Raw genomic sequence first — 20882 nt, forward strand, 5'->3', positions numbered from 1 at the left:
CTAAAAAAAAACCTCATACAATACTCTCCCTGCAGAAATCTCAGATCCAGCACACCATGCCTCCCCAAATTCACCTGACTCGCACAGGGGGCAGAGCTTTTTCATATCTCGCTCCAAGATACTGGAATCAGCTCCCTATGGCCCTGCATAAAATCTCCAGCTATTGTATTTTTAGGAAACAGTTGAAAGCCTTTCTGTTCTAATCGCTTTCTCTGATTCGCTCTGGTCTTTTCAATCCTCAGGTTACTATTTTCTAGGCAGCGATGAGATGCCCCAGGGTGAGTCGAACTCTATAGAAAATAAATTAACATAACATTAACATACCCGAAATCCATGCATTCTTGAACCACGTGCCTGGGGCTTGCTGAAAGATCGTTATTCCTGCAAATCTATCCAAACCGCTCGTGTCAGGAGCTGCAGATGTGCACAGAGTCTGGCAGTCCTTAGAACAGACACTTATTGGAGATTTGTGTATCAAATCTATCTTGGCCAGGTTTGCAGAACCGTTTAATGATGGACTTGCCTCGTCTCCTTGTGGTCAGTACTCTAGAGCCGAGGTATTCAAACTTTTCTGTTCTGAGACCCCCTACACAATATGTTTTGAGGTCCAACACCCTCGTCCAACACTTAGAGTTATGCAGCAGGAGAGAAGATGGGTCAAGAGGGGCAAAGATTATTAAATTACACGGTGCCTCTGCCTCACTGTAAAAACAACTCATGTTTTATATAGATTTTATATAGTACAAAATACCGCACCGCTGCCTTTTTTGAGACCTGTAAGCATAGATGTTATAGAATGTTAAAAAAAGAGTGCATGCCCCTCTCCTCTCCAATGGGCCATTATCACAGAGGCCTTCAGCTGCTGTATCTAAGCTAGTCTATTCATAAAAAGCCTCTGCGGTTTGCCTTACCCCGCCCAAGGACCACCGCTCCAAGGCCACCTGCAGGTTGTCCATCCACTTCTTAGTGGCTCATTTTATATAGGTTCTCTAATCCAAACAACGGTTTGTTAGCCAAACTAACAGATAAAATTGGTTATGCTATCTAAATTTCACATCACCCATGTACCAGTAAGTATATCAAAAACTAGTATTTAATGTAAATGGAGCAAAAAAACATATTGCAAATATATACACATTAATAATGGCGCTCATACAGTTACACAAACAGTGTTAAGGTTGTGGACAATAAGTGTAAACTGAACAGACAATGTGAGGAAAAAATACAAAAAAGGAGGTACCAAAATAAACTTTTAGACTTTTTTTACAAGCTCCTTTTTTTACCTATTTCCATTCTTTTCTTTTCTCCTTTTTAGGTCTCGGTACTATCCGGTTCGTGAGAACCGGAAGTAGAGAGATCTTATGTTTCTTAGAGGGGCTCTTGATCCCGCCTCTAATTTCGGCTCTCTCTCATTGGCTGGCACCCTAAAAGGAGGCCAGCCATTGGAGGAGAGAGCCGTCACTCCGATTTAGCCCCGTCTTTCTCGGATTTGGGGGCGTCATTTTTGCTGTTCTTTAGACAGTGATGTCATCCGTCACTCAGAACAGCAAAACCACGCCCCAAATCCGAGAAAGACTGAAGCAGGCGGGCGCCATTTTTTTTTCTTCCTTCGACGAGCTGCAGGACTCCCTTCCTCCTCGCCTGTGCTGGCCTTGTACCCGTGTTCCCACGTTGCTCTCTCCCTCCTGGACTCCCACTTTGCGCTCTGTTTACCATAGGCTGGCTTGAGGCACGCAGACTGTTATGGTTTCGCCCGCCTTTGCTGAGTCTGGCGCAGAGCATAGACAAAAAGAAAGGACACAACACGGAGGTAGGGTGTTCTGTAAAGAGCGAGCCCGCTACAGAGAAATTGCAGGAACGCACCAGCAGATTTAGCTTGCTCTCCGCTTGGTATTAATCTCCTCATGGATGTGCGCAGGAGGTGTAGTCCCGCTCCGCCCGCCTGCAGCTCTCAGGCCAGCTCCCCCTCCCTCCGCCCGCAGCTCTCAGTCCCGCTCCCCCCTCCCTCCGCAGCTCTCAGTCCCGCTCCCTCCGCCCGCCCGCAGCTCTCAGTCCCGCTCCCCCTCCCTCCGCCCGCAGCTCTCAGTCCCGCTCCCCCCTCCCCCCTCCCTCCGCCTGCAGCTCTCAGTCCCGCTCCCCCCTCCCTCCGCCCGCCCGCAGATCTCAGTCCCGCTCCCCCCTCCCTCCGCCCGCCCGCAGCTCTCAGTCCCGCTCCCCCTCCCTCCGCCCGCAGCTCTCAGTCCCGCTCCCCCCTCCCTCCCTCCGACCGCAGCTCTCCGGTAGTCTGCTCTTGCTTTTCTAGTTTGGATATGACACCCGTATCATGGTGTCAAGGATCGGGCAGGAGTTCCGCACTTGCCTCGGTACACCCTACGAGACGTTCCCCCTTGCAATCGCCTGCCCAGTTCACCTCGCACTCCGGGTCTCCAAAGTGCCTCGAGTTCGCTGGAGGCGCACTGAGAGGCTGCATCGCCTCCGTGATCCCGTGAACTCCGCATCCAGAGAGAGGAGTCCGGCCACAAGAACCACGAGGTCCCACAGCCAGTGAAGGGAGCCGCCGCAGAGGAGTCCCCGCTACAGTTTGCATTTATCCTTTGACTCCTTGGTCAGGTCAATCACTCTCATCCGCCTTTTCACTCTCCTCCACCCTGCTTTTATTAAAAAACAAAAATCCATTCTCTGTAATGTTTGTGGCCCTCTCTTCTTTCGACTTTGAGCTTCGGGCAATGAGAGGCAGCCGACGGGGGACCGGTTTCAGGTAAGTAACTTCTTATTCTTTCCGCCTCTCCCTCACCATTCCTTTTCATACTTTCTAAACACTGTGTACAATTACAGTCGGACGCTGTCCGCTCCCAACCAGCGGTCTGCGTATCGGGTGCAGCAATTAACTTTTACCTCTGGGACGTTGTCTTAGAGAAATTAAACGGTGAATGTGAGATTGGCGCCTCCCATTACATTTGGGTAAACCTGATTGTTAAGAAGTATGCTACGGCAAATTAGGCTTTCGAATATTATTTATTCTCAAATAAGATACCACCACCGGCTGGAGCAGGGCATAAGCAAGCAGTATGCCTGACAGGATACTGTGGGGTGGGTTTGGATTAATGGGACATACGTTCCGAGTTTTAACAAGTACTGTGCCTCTTTAAATTACTTTACCATAGTGTGCAAAAATAAGGGCCCTAGAGCAAATTAAGAAACTGAGACTACTAACTCCTGGAAGGGGGATAATATACAGCATTAATCAGTTCTTCCTCTGTCCCCCCGTTCCTGGGCATCAGTGCCGCTGCACCTAATTTCTCGGGCTCTTTCTCAATGGGCCCACTGGCTTGCCGACATACATAACAGAGTTAAGCCCGGTACTCAGTGCGTTGTTAGTGCCACAGCACTGTAATCCACATTTCAAATGCACTCTGTTTGACTGAGCCATGACCCTCTGCTCACACTATCCCACGGCAGCCTTGCTGTGGTGGTGCAGCCAAATGAAGTCTGCACAAGGTCTCTGACTCCTTCCTGTCCTGCTAACTAGTTTAAGTTTTGTAAAGCGCCGACAGGGCAGAGGAAAAAGAGTGTCAAAGCGCTATACAGGGTGGAAGACAAACCTCAGCCCAGGGGAAGGAAGTAATTAAGATCATGTGAAACCAGAGTACATTTTGTCGGAAAAGATGCAGGTAATGTGCAGAAGGAAATATAACTGGAGAAAAAGCAAACATGTAGTAACTATGTGAAGCTTGGAAACTCCGAGAGATGAAAAAAAAGTCCAGGTACAGCCTCTGGGGTAGAGGAGTCTAGAAAACCTCCCTCGCCCTCTGTGTATGCAGTCAGAGTACCCTCCTTTCAGCCCCACCCAGTTCTACCTGCTCAACAGAGAGGCCACAAACAGAAGGGCCCCAAACAGGCTTAGAGTTTCACTGCAATTACAATGTTCCTTTTCCGGTCAGCAGAGGTGTGCTTAATTTACCTCAGCCGTGCGCCCCCGCAAGCCATTATTTTAAATTTGTGGAGTCCAAATAGTGCCCTGTTTAACACTAATCGCGGCTTCACACTGCTTTACCACAGCCATTCAGTGGCACTGCACTGCCCCTTTAATAAAGGCTGTAGTAGAATTGGCCTTTTACGTAGCGCACACCACAGCCAGATTTGCCTCTGAGCACTTTAAACATGGAAGTGATTTAGAGTGACTGTAACCTTTACTTTACCATAAAGTGAGCATTGTTCATCGTCTTTGTCTGTGTCCGGGGTTAATGTTGAACAACCTCTAATAAGTAGGGGCTGTAGAGCTCTCTCCCCAGGGGTACCCCAAGCCCTCAGACAGAGCTCTTAGTGGAATGTGTATTGAATGGGCTACATGTCTTCATGCTCTCGCACCACAGGCACCAGAGAGCCCCCCAGGGTCACTTGCAGGCTCCAGTGGGTTTCCGCCCTCTCTGTCACTGCATGAGCCCGGGAGCCCACGAGGCTGGTAGGATGTGTGCTTTAACAGGTTCCTCGCGCTACCCTGTCACCCCGAGGTAGGCGCCCCTTAAAGTAATGCTAGTGTACGACCCCATCTCACGAGGTCTAACTAAGTTTCCAGCCCTGGATGTTCTTTTTTTATAAACCATCCTTTAGTGTCTGATAGCTCAGGGGGTTGTGCTCAACCAAGATCACACAATGCTGGACCCAGTGACATGGTGTAGGAATGCTTGAGGCTGGATAAGGCGCATCCCTGTGACACTGGACTTATTGTAACCCCAAAACAGCAGCAGAGCTGACAGCAGTCCCTGCACATCTCAGTATTTCACTTTCCCTCCAGTGGACCAGTCTACAAACATACACTCCTTATTTGGATTTTTTTTAGGAAAAATGTGATACCAATTTTTTTTACAGACTCCAGTAACTCTCTCATAGTCTGTGGTGTGAAAAAGGGGCAATTGTATTGTAACTGAAAGTCCCAATAATAACGTCAACTGCGTGCTTTGTAAGGAAAAACCTTTTCATATAAAGGACTACAGTCTACGGAAAATTATAAACTGAATGAAAAAAACAACCTTCACCCAAAATATATTAAAAATGCACAACTTTGGAAAAAAGTGCCACTATCTTCAGTTTTGGCTGATCCCTCTCTGGATGTTTGGAGGAATCGGTTGTCTAATGCAGAATTTCTGCCACGAATCACTCACAAGTGAACATCTGTGTTTGGTTTTTTTTTCCAGTAAAATATTTTTCTTTAACGCGACATACTGTCTACTTTTGGGGGATAGTCAAACAACAAGAGAGAAAGGGTCAGACAGTCACTCATATACCCCTTAAGTAAACTTTTTTAAACAACAAAAGAGTGACAAACCAGGTGCAATGCAAACCAGGCAAGAACTATATGACCTTATAACCCGAGTCAGAATAGGGTGGATTAGTGAAGAAACTGTGATTCGAAAAGAACACTCATGCACCAACAAAGTTGGGGGATGAAATTGGGTGAGGGGAGAGGGTGTTGTTGGGTGCTATAATGCTTAATGTGACCGGTAAAATACCAGCAACATAGTGCCTAGTCTCAAGATATTGAGTCCTCTGCAACATACACATTTGAGGCTCAGATGTGCTGGCAGTGTCCTTCCTCCTTCTGATGTGGACAAATTAAGCATCATTGTGTTGTGCAAAAGAAACACTTGTGAACTACACCTTGCAGTGGTAAAAGCTGCATAAGCAGGTGTTGCCAAAATATAACAGTGTATGATAATGAAAAAAGGCCATATTGCCGTTGTTCTTTTGCACTTCATAACCAAAACAAATTGTTTGAAAGCTACATAAAAACGACTTTTTAAAAAATGTAATCTTCCCATTTCACATAACTCATTTATCATCTTAACAGTATTTGCACAGTAAAACCGTATAGCACCCAAAATGTTTTGAATTCTGGATTCTCAAACCACGAAGAAGCTATATTTGCCTGCCCTCAATATCTGCACACTGCACTCCAGTCTGCCCTCAATATCTGCCCCTCAATGCCGCCTGCCCTGTGCCTGGTGTGAGGCAGCTTCCTTAAGTCCCCCGCCCATTCTTCTGCTCTGTTGATGGGGCATTAATAGTTGGAATCATTGTAGTTACCAGGGACAGGCAGCAATGGCCCCATGGCATTTATCTTTGACTGGAGCAATGTAAAATATGAGATTTCAGCCACTAAATCAGCCTTTTCTGCCTTCGATCTTTGTAGAAACCAATTTATATTCCACAGCAGACTCGCACTTGCGTGTATCATTGATTCACTCTTTTCTGGCCTGGCCCCCAGTAGATACTGCATGCTCTGCTGAGCAACACTGCTCTACATTCAGTTTCAAAACTGCATTTTCAGTGCCACATTCTGTATTCTCTTCCAAAATGTTATGTTTCAACAAGAACCAACGCTGCAAAATCATTCCTTGAATAATTAACTTACTTTCATGGTTTGCAATAGTGACCCATTCACAAACGTGCTTGGTACAAACACACACAATATGGACCATGTGCAAGGTGTTCCTGTGACTCGTGAAACAGGTGAAATTAGCTGAAGTCTTTGATTCAAGAGCACCTTACTATTGTCACATCTGGCACTTGCTCAGGATGTTGTAGGTCGGAACATTGTCTTTGTATTTTTATGTATAACCTGTTATTTCCTTCACCTGTAAGTACTGTTCATACTTAATAAAGTGGTAGACAGTTTGAGACGTGATCTGATGTATGAATCTGGTAATTGTAGTACATCACGAGGGCATGTAAGACAAAGGGCTCTATGTGAATGACTGTATGGGTGGCTCTGTGTGTGCGCGTGGCTCTGTCTGTGTGTGCGCGTGGCTCTGTCTGTGTGTGCGCGTGGCTCTGTCTGTGTGTGTGCGAGGCTCTGTCTGTGTGTGTGCGTGGCTCTGTCTGTGTGTGTGTGTGGCTCTGTCTGTGTGTGTGTGTAGCTCTGTGTGTGTGTGTGTCTGTGGGTGTGGTGCGTGTGCGGCTCTGTCTGTGTGTGTGTGCACGGCTCTGTGTGTGTGTGTGGTTCTGTGTCTGCGAATACTCTCTACTACTCTCTAATGCTCACCTATTGCCATTGTAAATGACAATACCATTTATTTATGTTTTAAAAAAAAAAAATGTCATGAGCAATGCCAATAGCTCTACCTTGGATAATGCCGAGACCATTGCATTGTAAATGCTTGTTATCCAGGGTGTTCTTTCAAATACTTTGACATGGTCTATTTTTCCAACTCTTTTTTGTCACAGTTTTGGATCTTTGTCACGTTTTCGGTACTAATTAAAACTCCATAATACATGCTGCAATCCATGTACATATATTTTATTTTTTCGAAAATACGATGCTTTTGTCCTGATTATGACCTTTAAAGTACCCTTGGGTCGAAATGCCGCTGACGCTTGTATCATGGCCTAAATGAGAGGACACAATTGTTGTATTGTGTATTTTCGTGTTTTTTTGATTCCCGTTTTTTTGTATTTTTTCCTCTGTCATCGTCTGTTTACACTTGTTATTGTCCACAACCTTAACACTGTTTGTGTAACTGTATGAGTGCCATTATAAATGTACATATATATTTGCAAAATGTTTTTTAGTTAAACTTACATTAAATACTAGTTTTTGATATAATCTATACTACTATTATAAAGGAAGAACTTTGAACTTTTGAGGCGAGTAAACTTAAGAACCACAGCGCCAATCCACACACCCGATACATCGTTGAAATTGTCAGGGTGTGCAGATGGACATAGGCTATATAAATAAAAGAAATATACGTTATTTGAAAAATTTACGAGAAAAAAAAAGTAGTCCCATGGAAGTAGCGCCGGCCGCGACGTGCGTGCTGACATCAGGAGCGCGGGGAGCAGCGACGTCCAGGAGCGCGAGGAGGAGTGGCGGACTTGAGCGCAGGGAGGAGCGGCGGACAGGCGGGGAGGAGCGGTGAGGAGGGGCGGACAGGCTGGGAGGAGCGGAGAGGAGCGCGGGCCGGCGGGGAGGAGACGGGAGGAGCGGCGAGGAGTGGTGGACCGGTGAACTCAGGAGCGCGGGGAGGTGCGGCGGATGAGGTAAGGCTCCGGGGGACCCACGGACAATGTCGGGGCGGGCGGGGGCCTGAAGCCAAGATCGAGACGGGCTGCTACTCCGGGAGACCCACGGACAATGTCGGGGCGGGCGGGGGCGGGGCGGGCGGGGGCCCTTAAGCCTGATTGCTCGCGGACAAGGTCGGGATGGGCTGCTAGTTACTGATAAATGGGTAATGTGAAATTTAGATAGCACTTGGTTTTCCTAACTCTAGGTTCTCTTCTATATTCTAAGCATATCCAATTGTATCTGTTAGTTTGGCTCACAAACCATAGTTTGGATTAGAGCATTTATTACCCCAGGTTCTTGTTCTAGGGTTGCCCTTGTTGTTTATAAATCATTTTATATAGGGCTACATACCACACTTCTGCCTGGTCTTATTGTTGTACGTAACAGATGGTATTAAAGAAACGTGTTCCTGAACTTCTTCCCATTCTCTGAAACTTTACCACATGGCACCCAGTAGGCACCTCAAAAATGAATTACATATATCGTGCTACACACTGCACATCCGGATTATCTGAGCGCTGTAAGCAACAGATGCTTTAAATTAAAAAGAAACAGAAGCTCAGGTGCCTCCCTCTGTCCCCTGGGCCACCACACATAGAAAGCCCTCAGACTCCACAGCAGGTAGAGTATACTAGCAAAGTCTCTACAACTGCTGCTCTTCAAGGTGAATAACGAGTCTTTTTGAGGTTTCTAATAAAAATCTATTTTCTCCGGAATGTGTTCTTACGTAAGCCCACTCTGTATGTAGTCCCTTTTTTACCTTTTGAGGGCATTAGGAAGGACATTCATATACATGGGAAGTGTTCTGGCAAGACATAAACCCACTTTAGGGTAACAAATTCTTACATCCTTGGGGTGCTCCAGTAGGGATTTTGCTCCGCCTAGAGCTTTTTATGTAGGCATGATGGTGGTGTCCAGCACCACATGCACGACTTCTATTTTATTTTTGGTAGAAAGGCACTGATCAGGCCAACCATCAAACTGTTTCTGTTCTGCCACCATCGCAGAGCATGTTAAACTTGGTGGGAAGTAAATTTAACTCACCCAGTCACCTGATCTGTCCTTTCTCTGACAGTACAACAATTCCTGAATTTGCCTCAATTTACAGAATTACAGGGATGCAGAAACGTAACACTGCTGGGAGATTTTAAACCTCCGACCTTAATGTGCAGATATTTTCCTTTGAATTTCATGGACATGTGAGAGATTACATTAACTTGTTTCACAGGTGTCAACATCATCATGTCACTATTGATTTTGAAAATGTTGTTAAATATTATGGTAGTAGACAAGATGTCTGTTCTTTTTTACTTCGTAGGTTTCCTGTGGGTGAGACCATGGAAGTAGACCTCTTCCAGGGAGATAGTGACCTAGAAGTCTCATTCTTTCTTCAACAGTGGAATGGCCTTCTGAAGGAAAACCAAATGCAAAGCATTCATAATCACTTTTTAAAATACACTTTTAAAGTACTGTTAGTCCAAAATATTTGATGCTAAGAAATTCTTTTAGCAGGGCCCACAGAGCCTAGGGAAGAAGGGATATAAAACCCCCCTTTTGGCAACGTAGGTATGTGATTGAGCTCTGCTATTCATGGTCAAGCAGGAAAAGGACGCTCAGTCTTTACCAGATCCTCAGACTCCAGAAACAGACTTTTTGCTGTAACGATGCCATATACATAAAGGTGGCAGTATAGCATTTCATCATTTAGTAAACCATTATTTATTTTCGCTCATACAGGATATAAATGCCTTATCAAGCTTTAAAATGACTATTACTTGGCTAACTTAACTGCTTCTTGTGCTACATGTCATAATTCAGTCTAGAAAATATCAATACCCATCATTATGAAATGGTCTCACCCTCCTTATGTAAAGCCTTACTTCAATTTTGTTGAATGTAGAAAGGTATTCCAGAAATTATGCTGTTACACCAATCTTACCTGGCTCTGACAGTTAATGTGTGCATAACATAATGGCTGTAATATTATAGCCTTATAGCCCGCCGTAGAGGGCTATACTGGCTATTAAAGGCCCTCTCCAGCGTTAAAGGCCCCGAGCCGAAGGCGAGGGCCTTTAACAAGGGAGAGGGACTTCAATAGCGGTATAGCCCATCTACGAAGGGCTATAAGGCTATTAGAACATTCTGTCACTAGAGGACAGAATGTTAAACAAACAAAACAAAGCCTTTTGGGAGCGTGAGGGGATTGGAATCCCCTCAGGTTCCCTGAAGCCTTGGTTCACAGTCAGAGCTGTGAGCAAAGAAACATTGGAATGTTGGAGCTCCAGGCTTATACCAGCCATTATAAGCCTGGAGCACTCCATTGTTTTCAATGGAGCTCCCAACATTCCAATGTTCTAATCTTGATTCAAGTGTCTAACCACCTCCTCAAAACGAATGGTGTGTTCTGGCCTCACCGCTGTCCTGTTGCTACTACAGAATGTGGCTATGGTAAACGTTTCAAACATTTGGATAAGCTCTCTTCAACCTTGTGTTACTTGTGGAGAAGTGTGGCTCAGGGGTTAGAGGCGGCAGGCCCGGAAGCTGAGATCGGCCCTGGACCAGGGTTCAATTCCCCGCCTCGGCGGGTCTTGGGCTAAAATTTCCACGGACTCGATAATTCTCGCTCCGGTGCCTTCTCGACTCACGGGTTCACACTCTGCGACTCTGGGCAATAGCTTGCTTAATCTCCACAACGGCCCCTCGCGGCGGGATGCCTGGCTTTCACCTTGTGGATACCCTGCCGGGGTTATCTCACAGGGGAATACCAGGACGGGTTCCCTAAGCAAGCGCCGGGAAACCCACTGCGGGTAGCTGTGCGCTTACATTTACTTGACAGATTTTTGTGTAATTGCAGGTTCTGACAATGAAGCCTTCGTCGCTAACGGGCTCTCTTCCATAAGGTAATAGCTGACATTGTTTTCTGGGTTGGTCAGTGAAACTGTAGTCTAAGCATTTCTTTATAGATGACTCACATGAAATACAGACATACACACTTGAGGGCAAGCTATAAACAATGCTTTGGGAATCTTTCTGCAGAGTTTATTTCTTCTTCATTAGCGCCAGCCACTGGAGAAATCTTTTTTCGGAATTTATTAACACAAAGTGTACCCCAGTGCAGGCAGGGCTGTAAGGTATCCAGCTCTGGTTTCTTTTATGCAAATTAGGTTTATTCGGGGGCCCACAATATTCTAAAAAAGTGCTTGCATGTTCCTTTACAAAGACCTGCAAGAAACTGCAGGCAACATCTCCACAGGTACTGTCCAGAATAGACCAATAAAACAAACCAAGCCCAACTTCATGGATATTTCCCTTCTCCACGACTTCAATGTCCTTTACATAACCATCTGTGTACTCTGACATAAGTTGGGATAAGAAAAGCACTTTGCAGCGAAATGGGCCCTATAAGCACTGTGGAGGAAAAGACCATAAAGTAAGTGTCCACATACTAACCCTACTCCAACATGTATACTGGTCATATTTCGGTTCTATTCCAGTTGGACTCGAAACTCTAACATGTATTCTACTTTAAAACCAATTTACAACTGGTCATTGATTAAAGCTGGACAACGGCCATCAACCATAGCACAACCATTTCTGCAAGGACTGCTGCATACGACCAATAGACTTAAGAGAAATATGTACAAAGTCAAACAGGTATGACCTGAAACATTGACTTTCCACAGGACAGTTGCTAGGACGTATTTCCAAACGAGAATAACTGGCCTGATACTAATCGACCAATCCTGGCCCTACTTTTTCTAACTGCAAAAATAGTAATCGCAGAGACCAAACCAGTTACAGTCTTAGGGTGTTACAAAAAGATATTTTTGAAAGGGTGTCAGTGGGAAAAATGAATGAACGGTCTGTTCTACGTGCTCATTTTCAATATGAAAGTGTTTTAATTTACCTCTGTACTGAGAATTTTAAAGGAGTTATTCTGCTGGAGGGTATTGATATTTTAAAGTCTTTCATTAACAGGAAACCTTGAAACTTACTACTCGAGGTCTGACACAAGTTCCAGAGATTTCATGACATCCTGCAGTAGTGTGTCTGGTATAAACCCATTATCTGTAAATAAATAAAAAATCATTAATCCATGTACTCATTTTCCATCCATCCATCAAAGACTTTATCGATCACTAAGATCATAAAAGTACATCACAATACTGCGCACAAAACATTAAAAAACTTCAGACTAGTAAATATAAAAAAAGAAAAAACATAAGATGTCAAAATACAAAATCAACAGGGTAAACTTGAAACAATAATGGTTACATAAAATAGCTTAAACCGTTGGAATTTCTAGCAGCAAATGCATCTTAGTAGTTCAAGAGTGCGGTGCCCAACTCGGGTTTGGGATGAGCCTTATACCTAAATAATCACATTCGGCCTCTGCATCTATCTGGGTGCCAACCACCAGCAGGACACCTTTTATTTAGAGAAAAAACATTTAGTATTGGAGTCGTTAAGCTCTAAGCTCCACTCATTGCAGAAAGACAAAAACTACTTTAGTACTTGTTGCAACCATTGTAGCGATTCAGAAATGAACAGGGTATCGTCTGTGGAGACGAGTGCGGGAACCTATTTTGACTTCAGGGCAGCCGTCCCTGTTCACATACTCAATCACTTTGTTGATGTATAGGGAGAACAGGGTAGGGGCTAACACATCCTATCCGGGCCCCTCGGTCTATCAGTATTTGGTCTGTCAGTGTCCCTTCCTCCCGCATCTAACTTGGGAAAGGTTATCAACATGCAACCTGATTAGGATGTTCAGTAGGGTGGGGGATACCCATTTCTTCTAGAACCCTCCACAACATTCCCCTGGGGACCAGGTCAAATGCAGCCCGGAGATCAACAAAGGTAACATGAAGTTTACCTTTGTTGATTATCACCTCTTTCCAATTCAAACAGGTGAAACGGAACACCTTGTCCACAGTACTTACACTGGTTCTAAACCCGCCTGCCAATCTGGCAAGACATTTTCTTGATTTATCAAGTCTTGCAGATATAGCAAAACATTTTCTGATGGGAATCATTAAGGCTGATCGTCCTACAGTTGCCCGGGTTTGACCACTCCCCCTTCTCGTATATCGTAACAATTTCTACTAGTTTCCTGGAAGCAGGCATGCCGATACCAGAGAGGACCAGGATAGAGAGTGTATTCAAACAGGGCCCCAAGGTTTGCAGATGTACCGTATAAAGTTAATTTTTTATCCTGTCTGATCCTGGGGCATAAGCCGGGATGCAGGAATTATTTACATCTTTTGTTTCATTAGGCGAAACCATAAGAGTGTTATCATTACAGGAATCGCAAATGCCATCGGCCTCGCTGGCTTACTTGTCTTTGTCACCCATAAAAGTATACAGTTTACTAAAGTGTGCCACCCACTCCTGGGGTTGAATACAAAAATCAAATATTTTTTGGGCCATTTAAACAAACTGCAGCTGTCTTCCAGAATTCCTTGTTATTTTTAGTAGTCAAGGCGGCATATAAAGACATCCACATGGAATTTTCCCAATCCCTATCTGCTTGGACCAGAGTTTGCTAATAATGTAACCTGCACCTAGTAATCTCAGGATGAAACTTTGATTTGATTGCATCTAGGAGCTCATTTGCCCTAGCCTACAAGCTCCATCATACCAAGCATCAGGTTTGGGCACATACTTTCCCTTACGTCTGACTTGTCATAGCAGCTCACTAATCGGAGTAGTGAATCCTGGCTATTTTCAGGTTCATGGGTCCTACATTCAGGCAGTAGCTGGGACAGAGTTTCAGCCTGCGGTTTTACTCTTTGTACTACTGCCTCTAGTGCCTCAGGGTTTTTTTCCACCCAGTCCCACTTAATGTGCTTCTGAATATTTGTATATGGCAGATCTCCCAAGTCTCTGTTGCCACAGCGAACATATATTGCACTGGGCTTGTCCATAAAGGTCATGCTGAGGGCATTGTGGTCGCTATCAGTACAGTCCACCACTTCCATATACTGAATACCTGGGCCACAGTTTTACATCAGCCAGAAAATAATGTATTCTGCTACAACGACTGGGCCTGTTAAAGGTCATATTACCCTGACGGTCAGAGAGCATTTGGCCATTTATGGCTTCAAGATCATAATTTAATGTTAATGCCAAAACATGTGCAGTTTTGGGTGACCATCTTACAGACGGTAATTCGACATGGGGAATTCCCTAATGCCTATCCCACCCCCTCAGTCATGTCAGGGTGAGCATTTCAAATGGGATTCATATCAGTAACTCCAGTTCTCCAGCGTTGGCATCTTTCATAGTATCACAAGCTTGAATAATTCCCAGTCGTTAGGCTGGGAATTCCCAGAAAGTTTAAATACCAGCAAGGAAGATTAAAATGGCCACGGTCTAAATTTCTTTTGCTTAGTAGCACATTTACCTCAATGGAAATAATCCAAACATCAGCCAATGAGGTTAATGTGTGTAGTTCTCTACTCCCCCTAGAGGTTGCCGCTGCTCACATTTCATGCACAAATGTCAAGGATATATACTCTTGCAGTGAGCCAATGACCAGGGTGAAAGGTGGGTTGCATGTGAACCTAAGGAAGATTGATGGTGAAAACGGAGGGCTGGAAGCAGTAAGCTGAAAGGGTCAGCCATGGCACAGCGATCTTTAAACCACTCCAATGCAGAATCTGCCTTGGCTTCAAAACCTGACGGACGTAAACACAATATCCATAAGGGAAGCCTTCAGATCCCTGGAAAAGCTCTTGGTGTGCATTGAGGTATGACGGCGAATCATCACACTGCTGCCTATTTACGACGATTGCCGTCAGTGGGGATTAGATTGCCCTGCGAAATGCACTTGGCTGCCTAGTAACTATCATGGACCATCTGAGGGAAGTTATTTTGGAACTCCTTAGGGAGGGAAGGCAAGATCTTGCTCACCAGAGGGTAGGGTTTTAGCTCCCCAACCAACAAACAGCATTTAGAGCCCCCAAAGTGAAACTGTCAGAAGAGAAAATCCTTTGACCAAGTACGTCAACTTAATATGCTCAGATTCTCGGTCAGGCGGTGCAGTGGAGAAGGTTTACCTTGCTGGCAGAACTATGAACTACCAGGTTCTCTGGAATGGGTGCTTGGTTAGAAAGATTGCTCCCCAAGAGCAGGGCTGTACCGTCTAGCAACGGGGATGGAGTGCTTATCAACAGGCACCAAATATTCTTTCAACACTCTACCACCAAACCTTCCCTCAGGGCTTCACGGAAGGGCAACAACAAAAGTTCTTAAACTAAGGGTGTGACTGCAATAATTCTGTGAGCAAATTGCATTGGTTTTCTGTAGTTCAAACACTTATGCGGCTCCATGGACTATCTGTGAAAAAGAGAAGCTTTCCTCAAACGGGAGCCCCTGTGGGGAATCCAGTTTAGTCTCTGGTTAAATATCAAGGTCACTAACATTCTGAAACACTAAATCACACCAGCATAAGTATGGAGAGGGGGGAAGCAAATTGTCAGCTTCCTCCTCGTAATCCAAGTCATGGGGAACATTCTGAAGGTTTTGTATAGCATGTGAATCTGACTCAAATACGGCTTCAAGTCACAGGAAATATTGATGAGAGAAAGAGGCACTACCCAAGAATACTCCCACAGCAAGGGCTAACCTCTTAACAAGACATTGGCTGAGATCTAGCCAAACCTGGCTGCAATTCTGAAACTGGCATCAGGTGTGGATACAGATCTAGCAGTACTGGAGCAGAAGCAGATATTGAACCAGCCAGAACTAACATGTCCTGCAGCTAAGAAGTGGAAGAGTGGCCGGGTGATAGCAAAGCGCCAGGCGGTGGTCTGGGGGAAGGCAGAGCCAGAGCAGGTCCAGCTGGTGCAAGTGTGACTGGTGACCCCGGCAGATACACGAGGTGTGAAGGCACACCAGAGGAACTCAATTTTCTGGAACAGCTGTAACACTGCCTTAAACACCTTAACCTGAGAAGTTGTAGATGGCCCAGGAAATTAGGGATAGTTATTGAAGTTGGAGGAGCACTCCAATTTAACTGATTTAATCTACTATCGGTTTGACGTAGGGTATGAGGTCAGGGTCAGAAAAATGGCTCTGAATGGGCCTCTTGGAGTGCAGACTGTGTAATCTCTCCCTGGAGCTAGAGTGATGGGGAAAGGACTTTGTGCTCTGGTTGCACAGAATTGTCTTTCGACACCCTTTTGGACTTACCCAAGCACTATGATTTGGACTGGTACTGGAACTTGGAGCAGGAGTATGCCTGAGACGTGAAGAGCGATCAACCTCATTTTTTGTGTTGGCGACACACAGCTTCACCTCCTGCAGCCTGGAAGCAGTCAGTTAAATCTAGAGGCAGACCTGAAATGGCTTTGAATCATGTTAGGCTATGACGTACCAAAACCAGACATTGTGCGGGTCCGTCTAGATGTCTATATGTTCAATGGGAGGATGAGAATCATGAAGCCAGCAACAAACCTAAGATGGCAAATGCAAAAAACACAAACAATGGCTGAAAAGGCATGACCTAAAGGCCTGGAGTGTTTTTAGCTATCCTGAAAAAACTAAACGAACGGGGACTGGGGGCGGGCGAGGTTAGTATAGACAATTATGACTATCATTACGGGGCGTTTTGACCGTGTTATTAGGGTTTGCAATACTTGCAATGGCTGGTACGTCACGGTGGCATCTGCTGTTTAGGTTTTGAGTTGCCATAAATACAGACTGTGCCAGATCAATGGCATTTTCAACCCCTTTCACGCTGCGAGCCAGTACCCCATAAATACATACAATTGTACATGTTGGGTACGAGCTGGCCTGGTCTCTACTGCATGTTTCCCAAACTGTATCAATTCCTCTAAAGATAAATCAATCCTGTAAAATAAAAGATGAACCTATGTTTGTGGGCCTGTCATCTGCAGTTACATGCCTATTATTAGATACATATCTTCTAGGAAAACCTGCACATCTGTTCTTCAAAAGGGAACTCTCAAAGACCAAAATGTGCATTTTCACCCAGCAAAGTAACTGTAAAGTGAGCGTGCAACATTTCTCTCAAAGGAATAAAGATGGGCCTGGGTAAACTCTTAGATGTACTGAGTTTTGTCTCTCATGCTCAGCGGTAATGATTAGCATTATTTCCCAAAAATACCTCGGAATTACTCACATACAGCCGACATGTAGAAGTGAAAGTTCAAATGCTCGACATCTGTTTACATACCTTACTGAAGGCCTGGATTAATGTGCATGCTGCTAAATATTATTACTCACAAACGAAATATTAGCCTTGGCCAACCCGGTCTTAAATAAGAGAAAATTGTTTAATAGAATGAAAGGTTTCCATAAAGGGAAAGAAATGCAATGTTGCAGCGCAATATCAACGTTTCCATTAAAGGTAGTTCCGAATTCCTTCTACACATTGTGTTACATGTTTAAAGCTGGGAAAGACCTAAATGAGCCTTAAATGTGGGATCTATAGTTGTGAACTATGTATAACATTTGATCAAATCCTCTGTTTACAGGATCGTGGCATTGGAACTCAAAGCATAGAACACATATAACAAGGCCATTAGGCATCACTCCGGCAATTAACTTGATGCGTCTGTCTGTCTGTCTGTCTGTCTGTCTGTCTGTCTCCATCTTTCTCTCTCTCGCTCGCTCATTGGAGGAATGCTTGCAATAAGTCTAACCATTGGCAATCGCTCAGAGTAGCCTTCCAACCCATCGTTCTTTTGCTCACCAAGCCACCTCAGTTTGGACCCAGCCACATGCATATCAGTCTTGACCTGGTTCCAACAGCCCAAATTGCTCGGCCAGGTCCTCACTGGACCACTGCTATGCCAGGCCCTCCCTGGACTGGAACACAAGTAACCTTGACTGGTTTTGCCCCGAATGGGGCTAGTCAGTCCGATATAGCATGGTTCCACTGGCACAGTGTGCACAGGACTCACCTCTGGACATATCCTTGCAACTTAGAGCCATAAATAAGACACAAAAGGTTCTGGGACGAATGCTTGTATGAATTCTAACCAATGGCAATTGCAAAGGGGCAGCATTCCAACCCACTGTATGTTTTCCGACAATGCCAGTTTGGGCCCAGCCATATGCAAATCAGTCTTCACCCTGCTCCAATAGGAATAGTCAACCAAAACTGCCAGGCATGGTTCTCCCTGAAGAACAAGTTACTTACCTTCGGTAACGCTTTTTCTGGTAGATACTATATCTGCCTGTGGATTCCTCACCTTGTGAATATCCCCCTTGCGTCAGCAACGTTCGGAAATTTTCTTCGTAGCACGCCGTCGTGGGCGACGTCACAGTAGCACGGCATCGCGCGCGACTCCGTCTGACGTCACCGACCCCATATCAGGCCCACGCCGGCGTGATGACGTCAGTTCCGCCCTTTTTTCCGTGCCTTCGAGGCACACGGACGGACCAACGATAGCAGACATGCAAATATACAATGTACACAGTACATATAGAACTAAATCAATACAATTGTATAAACCATATATACAGAAAGACCAGGTATAGCAGAGTGGACAACGGGGAGGCGGGTGGGTCAGTGAGGAATCCACAGGCAGATATAGTATCTACCAGAAAAAGCGTTACCGAAGGTAAGTAACTTGTTCTTCTGATAGATACATCTGCCGTGTGGATTCCTCACCTTGTGAATAGATTCCCACAGCAGTCCCCACTCCCGGAGGAGGGTGTCCACTCTGCTACACCAGGAAGTCTTGGAGGACAGAGCGCGCGAAGTGGCCATCCCTCCTCACCTCGGTATCCAAGCAGTAATGCTTCGCGAAAGTGTGGAGGGAGGCCCAAGTCGCGGCCCTGCAAATATCCTCAACAGGTACACCCCTAGACAAAGCAGATGTTGCAGACTTTGCTGTAGTTGAAGGAGCTCTAATACCCTCAGGAGGGTCCTTACCCGCAAGGGAGTAGCAGATCTTGATGCACAGGATTATCCATCTGGAAAGAGTGCGCTTGTGCACCGCTCTGCCCTTCTTGCAGCCAGCAAAGCCAACAAACAGGTGGTCGTCCATCCGGAAGTCCTTAGTCCTGTCCAGATAGAAAGACACCGCCCTCTTAGGGTCCAGGCGATGCAGTCTCTCTTCCTCCTTAGACGGGTGAGGGGGAGGATAGAAGGTAGGAAAGGTAATGGACTGCCCAAGATGGAAAGGAGTCTCCACCTTAGGCAGAAAAGCAGCCCTGGTCCTAAGAACCATCCTTTCAGCATGAATGGTCAGGAATGGGGGTTTGGAACTTAGAGCTTGAAGCTCACTTACCCTCCTTGCCGAGGTGATTGCAACGAGGAAGATAGTTTTAAAAGAGAGAAGCCTCAATGGACACTTGTGCAAGGGTTCGAAGGGAGAACCCATTAAAAAGGTCAGCACAAGATTCAAATCCCAATGAGGAACAATAAAAGGGGTAGGAGGAAACATATTCATGAGACCCCTCAAGAATCTCAAAACCACCGGAGATTTAAAGAGAGAAGGCTGATCCGGCAAACAAAGAAACGCCGATAAGGCCGAAAGATAACCCTTGACCGTGGCCACAGCCAAACCTTGCTGTGCTGGATAAAGGGCAAATTGTAAAATATTAGACAAATGAGCCTTCAAAGGGTCAATATCCCTCTCCCTGCACCAAGAAACAAATTTTGACCACCTATAGGAGTAAATGGACTTAGTGGTGTCACGCCTGGCAGAGAGAATGACATCCACCACCTCGTGAGGGAGAGAAAAGGAACTCAAGTTGCCCCGTTCAATCTCCAGGCATGAAGGTGTAATGTCTGGAGGTGGGGGTGTAGAACCTGCCCCTCCATCTGAGAGAGGAGGTCTGCCCTGTGAGGGAGACGGAGCGGCGGGTGAGAGGAGAGGCGGAGTAGGTCCGAATACCACACCCTTCTTGGCCAATCCGGAGCAACCAATATGACTTGGGCCCGGTCTTGACGAATCTTCCTCAGAACCCGAGGAATCAAAGGTATGGGAGGAAACGCGTAAAGGAGTTGATCTCCCCAACCCAACTGAAACGCGCCCCCCAATGCTCCTTGCATCGGATACTGGAGACTGCAGAATGAAAGGCAGTGAGCATTCTCGCGAGTGGCAAATAGATCCACCCGAGGAGTCCCCCACATCTGAAAGATGTCGTGAACAACCTCCGGGTGAAGCCTCCACTCGTGGTCGGCAGAGAACTGCCGACTGAGACTGTCTGCACGCACGTTCAGAACTCCGGCCAGATGATTTGCCACCAGACAAATCTGATGGTCCTGAACCCAGGACCAGAGACGCAGAGCCTCTCTGCAGAGACACTGCGACCCCACTCCTCCCTGCATGTTGATGTACCACATCGCAGTCGTGTTGTCCGTTAGGACCTGAACCGAACGACCGCGAAGGGAAGGGAGGAAGACCTTGAGCGCCAAACGTATCGCCCTCAATTCCAGAAGGTTGATGTGAAACAACCTTTCTTCCGGAGACCAAAGACCTTTGACCTCCAGGTCTCCCAGATGAGCACCCCACCCGAGAGTGGATGCATCCGTTATCACTGTGGCCACTGATGGAGGCAGTTGAAAAGGCTTTCCTTGCGACAGATTGCCTTCCACGCCCCACCAAGACAGATCCGCTGCAGCTTCCCTGGAGATCTTCACTGACTCCCTGAGATCTCCGTTGTGCTGATACCACTGCCTGCGGAGGCACCACTGGAGCGCCCTCATGTGCCAGCGTGCATGACTGACCAACAGAATGCAAGAAGCCATCAGACCGAGCAGGCGAAGGACCTTCAGGACTGGAACAACCGCTCCATTGTAGAATAAAGGAATCATTTCCTGAATGTCGTGAAT

General features: G+C 45.9%; 1 protein-coding gene across 5 annotated transcripts in view; it reads right to left on the reverse strand.

Moving 5' to 3' along the window:
* The window catches only part of MINDY3 (MINDY lysine 48 deubiquitinase 3), a 230993-nt gene that overhangs the window by 49008 nt on the left and 161103 nt on the right, over positions 1-20882 (reverse strand). For all 5 annotated transcript variants that reach the window (XM_086941825.1, XM_086941823.1, XM_086941824.1 and 2 more), the window contains one exon: positions 12061-12133. In XM_086941825.1, the coding sequence (XP_086797951.1) occupies positions 12061-12133 (73 nt within the window). The remainder of the gene's footprint in view (positions 1-12060; positions 12134-20882) is intronic.

Source organism: Lissotriton vulgaris, chromosome 10, assembly GCF_964263255.1.
Source record: "Lissotriton vulgaris chromosome 10, aLisVul1.2, whole genome shotgun sequence".
Taxonomy (NCBI): domain Eukaryota; kingdom Metazoa; phylum Chordata; class Amphibia; order Caudata; family Salamandridae; genus Lissotriton; species Lissotriton vulgaris.